Source organism: Pleuronectes platessa, chromosome 2 (genome assembly GCF_947347685.1).
Source record: "Pleuronectes platessa chromosome 2, fPlePla1.1, whole genome shotgun sequence".
Taxonomy (NCBI): domain Eukaryota; kingdom Metazoa; phylum Chordata; class Actinopteri; order Pleuronectiformes; family Pleuronectidae; genus Pleuronectes; species Pleuronectes platessa.
The window spans coordinates 23095883-23106874 of NC_070627.1; the positions used below are offsets into that span (position 1 = coordinate 23095883).

General features: G+C 43.5%; 3 protein-coding genes across 3 annotated transcripts; 2 read left to right on the forward strand and 1 right to left on the reverse strand.

The window, feature by feature from the left end:
• Positions 1–234: 234 nt before the first annotated feature.
• snai1a (snail family zinc finger 1a) lies at positions 235–3796 on the reverse strand. The gene is made up of 3 exons (XM_053436668.1): positions 3397–3796; positions 2369–2887; positions 235–1726 (listed from the first exon to the last, which is right to left on the reverse strand). Exons 1-3 carry the CDS (start codon positions 3470–3472, stop codon positions 1542–1544), a joined length of 780 nt encoding a protein of 259 aa, XP_053292643.1. The 5' UTR covers positions 3473–3796; the 3' UTR covers positions 235–1541.
• A 2021-nt stretch (positions 3797–5817) lies between these two features.
• Positions 5818–8313, forward strand: tp53inp2 (tumor protein p53 inducible nuclear protein 2). Its single transcript, XM_053440526.1, has 4 exons — positions 5818–5970; positions 6636–6806; positions 7453–7555; positions 7680–8313. Exons 2-4 carry the CDS (start codon positions 6698–6700, stop codon positions 7918–7920), a joined length of 453 nt encoding a protein of 150 aa, XP_053296501.1. The 5' UTR covers positions 5818–5970; positions 6636–6697; the 3' UTR covers positions 7921–8313.
• Positions 8314–8844: 531 nt separating this feature from the next.
• Positions 8845–10992, forward strand: LOC128446398 (glutathione hydrolase 7-like; the record flags this gene model as incomplete). Its single annotated transcript, XM_053429434.1, is given in 9 exon segments — positions 8845–8883; positions 8966–9033; positions 9117–9174; positions 9259–9471; positions 9581–9668; positions 9751–9843; positions 10286–10290; positions 10367–10430; positions 10620–10992. Coding segments are annotated over 9 exon segments (867 nt in total), but the record flags the coding sequence as incomplete, so codon positions are not given.

Here is a 10992-nt window from a genome sequence, read left to right on the forward strand (position 1 = left end):
ACTGGAAGCAGGTGCACTCATTTGTTCCCGTCCATCACAAAGCGTGTTCACCTGTACATCTGCAATTCAGCTTCAAATCAAACCGTCAGCTTAGTGGCCACGCCTAACTTCGAGAAGCTGAAACATCCTGGTTAATAATCAAAAACATTTTTTTTTATTACTAACGTATCCAGGGCCCTTATTTCCACATTGTATCAATGAGTAACTTGTAGTAATGCAACTGGTGGTGACAAGTTTTAATAAACATAAATTACTTTATTGAATGAAAATGTATCAGTTACAACATCCAAGAAAAAGAAGTGAACACACAAGCATGGTACAAATTTGTAATAACACATCATCTGCACATTGCACTATAAAAACACTGCCATAAAATGTAAAGGAAAGTTAAAAATTCATCTTTGTACTGTCCATTCATAGGAGTATGATCACATATTAGGCAACCATGGGTTCATGGTGTAAACTTTAAAAAAAATCTTTGGTCCCAGCCTTATTGCATTTTCAAACATTTTGGTGCTAATTTCTACTAATACTGCAATCATGGTTTTTCAAAAGCCACCAACACTAACTGAGGTAAAAAATAAAAGGCACATTTTTGGTTCCATACAATTTGAAGGCACAAACTCATTTAAGTTACAAAATATGGCTTTGGCTGGTATTAACACTGTGGTAACCTTGAGTGCACGCTCGGCTTCGCCATCCACATCTCTGCGGAGCTGCAAAACGAAGCTTCTTTGGATAATAACAGACAGAACGGCTTTTTTCCTATCTCTGAAACTCATCAGATTAAAGAGGAGGTTTGGATGTAGTCAAAATAGAGGCTTAACAAGGATCCCCACTGCTGAAAAGACTAACTGATGCCATTCTTTTGTGATGACATGCTTCCTCTTTTTTTTTCTTCTTAAGCAAACCAAGGGCAGTGGAAGTCACCTGCTATTAACCGGCGAAGGTCATGGCTGAAGCACCTGTTAGCACCTCGTCTATCTACACCACAGTACCAGGGACAGCTGTGTGTGCATTTGCTTATGTGTGTGTATGTGGGTGGGTGTGTGTTTTGAGGCACGCTGAGAGATTTATTCCACCCACGCACCCCTACCTCTCAGCAGCTGTGTCTAGGCCGTGATCCTGAGTCGGCCGGCACCAGGACAGAGACAGGAAAGAACACCTCTCACCCCAATGACTGAATGACCGCTACATATTTGGTCTTTGGAATGGGCACAATAGCAACAAAGGGGCTGATATCAAGTGGGTGTCGGCATTGCTCGGTTCAGATTTGGTCCAGCCTCGAGACTTCAGAGTGGAAGAAGAAAAATCTGCTCCTCAGCTCTTTTTTTTGTCATGGAACAAGGAAGCAAAGAGGCTGTAAAGTCATATCCAAAATGAGGCTTGATTCCCTCCAGGTCTCTTGAAGCAGGCCATTTCACGCTCTTTGTGGCCTCGCAGGTCATCAACAGGCCAGCTGGGCTCGTACAGACCACCTCTCTGTGTCCACCGCCCCTGAACTCTGAGTGGGTCCCTCTGTCTCTCTCCTCCGTTACCTCTCATGCCGTGGGGGAGCAGCACCCTGAGGAGCTGTGCTTCTGCAGCAACGACATGCGGCTGAAGGTGCGAGAGCAGACGCCGCACTGGTACTTCTTCACCTCGGCGTGGGTCTGCAGATGAGCCCGCAGGTTGGAGCGGTCGGCGAAGGCCCGGTTGCAGTGGGGGCAGGAGAACGGACGCTCGCCTGGATAGAAAAAAAATTATATAAACACCTTTTATATGTGGCTGTAAATACCCCCCCGCCATAGAGCGACAAAAGTCAGATGTCTCTGGAGAGCTTTTCATTAACACACACACACACACATTCTGAAGATAATGTAGAAGCGCATGATAGGCTGGTGGGGTCACAGCCTGACTGAATTAGCATGACTCAATAAAAGCCAAATGAGATTAGCATGCTGACAAGTTGCTGCAGGTACTAAGTGCTCGTTGATAGTGCAGAGCCTTCAGGCCCTATTTAAAGTCTTTTGTCACTCATGGGTCCCTCTGTTGTTGTCCTCCCCAGCAGCCGCGATAAGATAATTAACCAACGAGCCATTGTTGCCGGGACATTAAACACAATGAGTGATCAATGAGTGCAGGGTCTACTGAAGACTTCCCTATGTGACAGTGTCTGCTGATCAGGTGTTAAGCTCGTCAAACTGATTTCCATGGATATCCCTCTCTGTAACTTCACAGAGCGAATCATGAGGGAGTGACCTGGTGACTCACAATGACATCCACTCACATGCTAATCAGCTTTACGGACACACACACTCAGATTTCTTCACTTGTGAATCAAGTGGAACTGAGCAAGTTGCGTACTGTTATTAAACACGGATCTTACCTGTGTGTGTGCGGATGTGGCCGCGCAGCAGCCACGGCCTGGAGAAAGCCTTTCCACAGGTGGTGCACACACAGGGAAGGGTGTGTGAGCGGATGTGCATCTTCAGGGCCCCAAGGCTGGTGTACTCCTTGGGGCAGTGTTTGCAGAGGAAGGCCGGTCTGGCTGCTGTGACGGGGGCTTCTCGCTCCTCTTCCTCCTCTGGGGGACTGACGTGAGCAATGACGCCGGTGCATTTCATCCGCTGGCGAGGGGCGTACGTGTGGACGGGTTCTGGACTGGGGGGATCTGACGTGCGGCCTTCATCCTCCTCTCCACTGCTGCTGGCACTGCTGCTCAGGCTGGACGGGGAGCTGAGGTCAAGGGGGCCTGGGGCGGCAGAGGGCTCTGTTTGGGAGGTAGGCAGGTAGAGGGTGGGCAGGACGCTGAGGTCCCACACCAGACCTGTGGTGAAACAGGTGGCAGCAGAGGTGATGTCTCCTGATGAGAGCTCAGCAAAAGGATACCTCTCCAGGGAAGTGTCTGAAAAGAAAAGGAAGAGGGTGGTTAGAAAACAAGGCCAGTGTAGGACCCTACACCAGATTGCTTTTGAATTAGAGACAATAAACGTAATATTTACCATTTCAACTATATTTCATAGACTTTCAACAACTACACAAACACACTTTGTTTGCTCTGATTTTGTATTGTACATATTTGTTTTTCTGTACATGTATGATTTTAAGGCCGGAGCCATGGGAAGCTTTCATGGGCCGTTTCCTCCCACGTATTCACAAGGGCTTGTAACATGAATGGTGCTCTGTCTGGTTGCAGAAAGGGGGGAAAGTGAATCTAACGGGCCCCAACTTGAACGAGGCGTAGTTTGGTTTGCAGTTGAACCAGAAACGTATACAGTAGATTTTGAAAATGAAGTTTAATTTAACTAAACTACTACTTAAGAAAGTTTAGGTTTTTTTTCATTCTACTTTTCGCTCTTATGTAAGGATGCGTTCATAATTCAGCCAAGGAATAACACAACTTTGTTCACTCACCATTCTGACATTCCAGCTCACTATAGTTTGGCTTCTGTCTGGCGAAGTACTTCTTGACCAAGAAAGATCGAGGCATCGTCCTGCTTCTTCAGAGTTTAATAACTGTGCGTAAAAGTATCCTGCGGTCACGACGCAAAAAGTTCCACGGAACAATAAAAGTCAGCAGGATCAACCCGTGGTCCTCGGCTCCGCGCGTAAAACACAGATATGTATCCTCCAGTGGTCCGCGAGTCAGAGTGGACTGCTTTTTTTAAAAAGCAGACAAGTGTGTGTGTGTGCAGCATTCGCGGAGAATGACTAAATGCTGGCCACTGTTCTCAAATACTCTGACACAGGCAATAGGGGTGTGCTCGCCCCGAGGGCCCTCCCCACCTCCTATCTCTGCTCCAAGTGCGCAGGAAGACGCGCAGCCACATTCACAGCTATTCAAACACACTGTGCTCAGGGCTCATCCAGAGGCTCCGCACACCCTCATCTGCATGTCTGTGATCTGTGTCCCCTCACTCTGCTCTCATGCGGTCACCAAGTGGTTGTGCCACTGAGGGAATCTGGACAAAAAGCACGCAACTGTAACTTTCATCAATCTGAATATAAAACGTCAACGTGAGACTGATTTGATTCAAGTTGAGGCTCTGAGGCAGCCCTGTGATTTGATATGGAAACTATGTTAATCTGGTGGGTGTCACGGTGTCATCAGTCAGCCACCTGCCACAAGGCACTTACTAAAACTCCACGCTGATGCACTTGGCGTTCAACAGCTTTAATGCAACCGCTTCAGTGGAGCAACTGCGCCATCTGCTGGAACAAGGAGAGACATCAGAAGAGACCAGGTCGTGCCAAGGAACACGAGGAGGCGCTGTATATCACATGATCACAACGAGAGCAGGACCCAAGGTTGTGTCAAATGATGGAAACAAGTCAAACTCTCCCCAGGTCATTTAGTCAACTTCACAAACTCTGAAATACAGTTTAGATGCATTCAACAATTTGTATGGCTTTATTACCAAAAACAGTATATTTCTGTATACGCACAGACTCCAAATCAGGTGTCAATTCAAATGCTGCAATAAATATAAATGCTTTGACTGATAGCGTGTTACAGCCCACACGGACCATTCTTATAGCCCCTAAAGTGTGTTCTGTCCAGTTGTGTTTGTCTCCTCCTGCAGGTAGTCAGTTGGTGCAGTTGTACCTTGATATCGCCCACTGAAGGGGGAAAGGTTAAGACTGTTGCAGGTTCCGATTTGGATGGCTCACTCTTTCTTCCCCAGGACTTTGCCGATCACCAGAAACCTATGATATGTGCTTATAAGTTGTTACTGTAAACTGTAAGGTTCTCTTGCTACACGTTGAGCCAGATGTGACCAGGGGTGTGATGCACAGCTATGTCAGCTATGTGTAGCCACTTTTTCAGGGTATAAATTTATGAAAACATTTTGATAATGCATACAACCCTTTTCCAGTCTTGATGATCACTCAAAGCACTTTAGCCACTTCGGCACATAGAATGGGGTCAGACTGGAATCGAACAGCCGACTATCTGGCTTTACAGATGACCCGCTCTGCCTCCTGAGCCACAACCAACCCTTTATTATGAATTTGATATGGTTTGATCAGCTTGTGGTTGATCAATATTAACATTTCTCATGTTGATAAACCACCCAATTTATCTGTAATGAAATTAAAGACAAATGGTATTTCGGTGGCCTAAAAAATGGAGAACACACAACTATTGCCAGGGAGCAGGTAACAGGGAGCAGGTAACATGAAACCTGATAATATGTTGGATTAAATACACTGATTTTCAAATATGCACATGCAGTCATTGCACATTAGGGTAGTAAAGAAATGTAACCCGTACAAGACACGTTGTTATGAAATGGGAGATCGTCCCATGAACGGGTTGTTTCCTTGTTACATTACTGATAGAGAACTGTAGGTACTAGTGATTTAAAAAAAAATAAAAAAAAATAATGAAAAACAACATACTATTGACAATTGTACGTATCACATGTAAAATCTAATAAAATATTGATCAAATAATAAAAACAACAACATACCATGTATGAAAACGACCGGAAGTGATAAAAGAAATCTTATGACCACTTATATTTTAAGAGCAGCGTTGAGAGAAAGTCGAAATGTGCATTGTGAGTTTCAGGCAAACTAAAATGGACAAATCTGATTCAGGAAACTTTCAGGATAACACGAGCAGAGCCTAATAGCACGGTGCAGTTCCTGTGTTTCAGAGCAGACAGTTGCGCAGACGTGCGAAGAACGTGTGAACTTAACAGGGATTTATCTTGACTGCACAGGTTCATCTTGGGCCAGAATCAAATCAAACCACGTGTCTGGTTTCGCGACCTCTGATTGGTGAATCACTTCCGATCGGGGCGGGGACGTGGGCGGGGTTTCTGCTGGCAGGGATCGGTTAAATATTTGAAACAGAAACAAAACAAGAGCCTCGTTCGGCTGCGGCTCGAGATACAGACTGAACATCTGCACAGAGAACACTCACACTGACTCTCACTATGACCTGCGAGTCAAACTGAGACACGCTAACGCCCCACGGAGGTAAGTGCACACTGCAGAGCTGCAGACAATTCACTGTAATACACACACCAGTGCGGTGGACGATAGAACAAGAGATGAGCAGCGTCACTTTTTTTGTAAGATCGTAGAATTACACAACGTATCTCTTGCTATGTAATGTGTTGTGCATTATTTGCGTATTTCTCCCCTGGTTTCTGTTATGTGCGATGAAGTGCATGACATTGAAGACAAAAAACACACAATAGCATTAAAGGTCCATCGATGTGAGTTTGATCTGCAGAAAATAATCCAGCGTCAGTTTTAAATGTAGGGCAGTGGCCCTGCATAGATCCATCTGATCCCATTAAAGGTGCTGACCAAGCTTCACCCTCACAAGATGCTTGAGAAAGAGAGCCCCTCCCCCATATATACACAAAAACAGATGGACCGTAACAATGAAATTCTGGGAGAGTGGGCATCATTATTCAAACCCCTGACTCAGAAGAAATTTCATTGGACGCCCCAGTCAGCTGACCAAACATGGCTTGAATTAAAAAAAAATGGTTATGAATGAAAGGTGGTCTCGTGGCATCAACCTCTCCCAAACAGTCAAAGATGGATTAGCGTTAGCGTCACTGAGGGAAGCAGTGACGCTGAATGAACGTACACATGACTCGTGAGCTGGTGTTTCGTCTTGTCTTAAACAGTTTCCTGCTTGGACAAAGAAAGAAGGAAAAACAGGGAAGACTTTAATAGAAGACAAAGAGAAATGTTCAGAACCATCACCCGTCTGTTTTTTGGGGGAGAGGAGGAGACCCCCAAAGAAGTCAAGTCTGGAGAAGTGCTGGAAGAAGGATGGCTTGTTGTCAATCATCACGGTCAGTCATGTAGCATCGTTAGTTTCTCCAAGAAAATCATTAATAATAATGTTAATTTATAACTTAGAATATCTGTAATACGTCTATGTACAAATATACAGTGTTACAGCTGTAAACAGACATGTGTTAGCGATTATCTCTGGCAGTGAAGGGAAGAGAAGTACAGTTAAAATCATATTAAAGTAATCCCAACTCACATTTGAAATGTAAATGTATTGAACCATATGGTGAGTTAACATTTGATGACATGATTGAGGAAAAATTCTTGTTATTCTGTTGACGTGCTCTGTAACACGTGACATCTGTTGCACTTCTGTCTGTTCCCGTAGAGGAATCTTTCACATGTGACTCTCTCTGAGAGAGAGTTTTTCTTTTGGTAATTTTTCTATGAAGCAAATTGTGACTTGTGAATATGGGCTATAAAACTAAAACTTGATTGACTGATTGATTCTCAAACCAAAATGATTGAAATAGGCACATAAATATTTTGAATGTCATCTTAAAAAGTCTGTTTTGCCTCATTTGCCTTTAGATTTTACAGTAAGCTACCTGATGTTTATCTAAAGCACTGTGCAGCCTTATGTTATGGAGATGAATTGTATATTAAAGTGTACAGTTATGACATTATCAACTTGTATCCCCACAGAGACAAGTTCAGCAGAGAAACAGGATGCAGAGCTGAGGGAGAGCCAACCAGTAAACTCTCCTCCTCATGGAGACACAGTTACAAAGATGGAAACTGATACAAGGTTAATAAATCATGTCATATGTAGAGTTTAACTTCAGAAACTTTTATTTAAAATCAATTTCCACTGGCCTAACAGATTAACTCTCAAGGTTGATTAACCCTTAATGTCACATGTTTCTCTCCAGTGTGTCAGATACAGAGCCCACAGCTCAGAGAAGCAGCAATGGAGACGTCTCTGGCTCTTTTTCTCAGCCAAAAGTCCTGGCAGAGGTCACCCAGGTAACCTGCGTCCAGAAGGCTAAAGCCTGGACAGAGCGACACCACATGTCCCGTAACGCCATCCAGCGCCAGAACCGTGTTCACCAAGGAGTCCAACACCACTCCTTCAACCTCCAACAGCCAGGGCATCGCAACCTCAGCCACTAAACCAGGAAATGAGTGTAAATCATTCACATTAAAAACACGATATAACACACACATCTCAGAGCTGAGGCTTTTGTGATTTTACTCATTCTTTTATTTGACAGATAAGCTATACCTCTAATCCCGATACAGCCCATGACCTATGTTACCAGGTGAAAGGCAGCTACATTATAACCTGTATTGTGTATGAATTTAAAAGGAACACGTTTACCTCATGAAATGAGACACACTTTGTTTTCTTGTGCATTTGATGATTTTATTATTTTGTGGATGAGACAAGTACAACCTTTGCAAAATGTATCTTCAAACATATTGACAAATTAATGTGTTTTGTGTATTGACCTGCATTTACCCACATGAAGTTTAAAAATGGAGCAATAAAAAAATTTGACTTTGCAGCTTGTGCTTTATTCGAACACCATGATGTCTGATTGACAGTGAACTGCTCACAGTCTGACTGGTGCAAATGTTGAGGTCTCATTGGTTGGGAGGTAATTGTACCTGCTGTGCTTGATAACATCTGGGGGAGAAGAGGTTTGTCTGTGGGTATATTATTGTATTACAGGAGGGGTTGTGTTCATCTAAAGTGAGTATGGATGTTTCTACTGAAACCAAACTCAACAAGCAGATAACAAGTAGTTACACTAGTTTTGCTGGTTCGTGTCAGTCAGCTGATGGCTCATCACCACGAGACTTCACCTGTGACTGGAGTAAAAATATTGACATGTTTCCTCACTACTGCCACCACAGGTCTCCACCATGTCACAGGGGAGATCCCTCTGAAAGAGTTTGTGTCTGGTAGTCCAGAGCTGTCCAGCCTCAAAGAGACAGACAGAGGCGGCTCCAGTCAGCACAGCCTCCCGCCTCTGTATGCTAGATCTATCATCTTTGCCTTTGGATTGACCATAATCTTACTCCTCACAAACACTTCCAGAGGAGATGCTGCAAAATGTGTCAGCGCGTGAGGTGATGTAAAGGTGGGGAGGGGGCCAGGGTTGCATGTTGTTAATTTCACTATTTAGCCTGTTGAGATATAATCTATTTTCAGGCAGGTCTACAAGATGGAGTGCCAGGTATGTTCAGAGGGTTACATCATGCTCAATCCCTGTATGTAAGGTAAGTATATGTTGATACAGTGTTTTTTTCTTTTCGTATTTAGTTTGCAAAGTCACACATGTCTTACCACAAAATCCCTGCAGTCTATTGTGGGAGGATGTGGTCGCCAGAGCAGCCGCTGTTGCCAGAGAAGGTTTCAATGTGTCTTCCGATCCCGTCGAGTCAAACAATCGCAGTTCAGATTTTTCACTTAGTCACAGTTTGATCTGATAATGATGAGACCAGGATGCAACTGTAGATGTGTCATTGTCTACAGCTGAGGCCATACTGAAGATAAAAGCTGAGAAGTTGCAAAAGCGTTTCAGGGACATGCTCTTCCCTCGGGGCCAAGCTCTGTGTCCTGGTTCTTTTCTTAGGTTACTCAATCTGGCAGGAGCCCTGGAGGCCGATCTGTCAAACTGTTATGATGGGAACTTCTCACAAGAGAGAGTGGATGAGGTCATTCATTTCCAGAATTCCAGGTGATTAAAAAAAACTGCTGTGAAACTTTCATGGAATATTGGCAGAGACAATCATTCAGAAGTCTTCTCTGTGGTTTCATACCAAGGTGCAAACAAATGGAGGGGTCATGACCAGAGAGGACGGCTGTAACTAGAGTGATTAAGTTGAACAACTGGTTAAAGTACTATATGAGGGTATAGACTGAATTTAGTTTTACCAATGACATATGTATGTATTCTTGATACGTTGATCAATATTGTGTTACTTTTGTTTTAGGGTTTATAATCCAAGCTCCTCCTCCCCCGTCGGCTGGAGCAGCATTGATATTAGCTCTCAATGTGTTAGAGGGCTTCCATCTCAATGAGAATAGTAATCTCTGACATGAACTACACATTTAATCAAAACAGAAACTCTAACTAAATATGATTTTTACCTCTGATTGAGCTGATAGTGATTATTATGTGATGGTTTTATTTATAAATAGCCGTAAGTATTAAATCTTCACATTGGAAGAGGTAAAACCAGGAATATATGTATTTTCCCCCTAAAAAATGAGTTAATGATTAATAGGTGATAATAATTAGTTTGTTGTTCTTCAACTATTCAATCAGTCACCTCTTATTCAGCTCAGACAATCATAAATCGTGTTTTACATGCTTGAACGTCTTGCCTATAATTGCTAACTTTCAATTTTTTGTGCCATTTTGTGTTGTTACTGACAAACAACTGTACTGCAGAATACCAAATCAGCTAATCACTACATCTGACAGGTCAGTGATCTTTCTGTTCATCTTCTCTGCTTTTGATTTAGTAACAGTCATGCTGAGTTGCTTTGCCACAATACCAGCGACTCCCATCGGACTCTGCATGACTTCACGTCAACTCCCTCCAGCCTGAGCTGCAGGCCGGACGAGTCTTAGTCACGGGACCAGATGACTTCACGGTGTCAGTGTCAAGTTGAATGTGTTAACAGTATACCTACAATCTGACATGATCACACCAGGAGAGTATGTGCTAAATGCACTGCTGTGCGCGCCGACATTATCTAACTCACCTCTTTGCAACCTCATAGTTCCGCAAGCCGGCCGTTTTATTACATTATAAAGGTTTGGATTCTTTTTAATATAAAAACATTCACCACTCAGTCTCTCTTGTTTTAGTGTTGATCTATGCACTGTGCAAACATAAAGAGAAGAATGTCAGCCTCTCCCTGAAAATACTCCACCCGCCGCACAGTCCTCTTGTTGACTCTAAGTGTGCCTATTATGCTGGTAACTTTTTTTATATAATTAATTTCCTGTGTTTACAATCCTCCCTCATCAGCGGAGATCCAGCAGAGGGAAGGTGGTCTGTGATCAAAAGAGTCGTGCAGCTCTCGGTGTGAAGACAAAAATATCAATACCCCAATTATCGTACAAATTATCAAAATAGATCTCAATAACTTATCTGGTAGTACCGGGATAAGCTGTTGTGCCAAGGAATGATGTATGTTCATGGTTGTTGTGGTTCTCCGGTGAT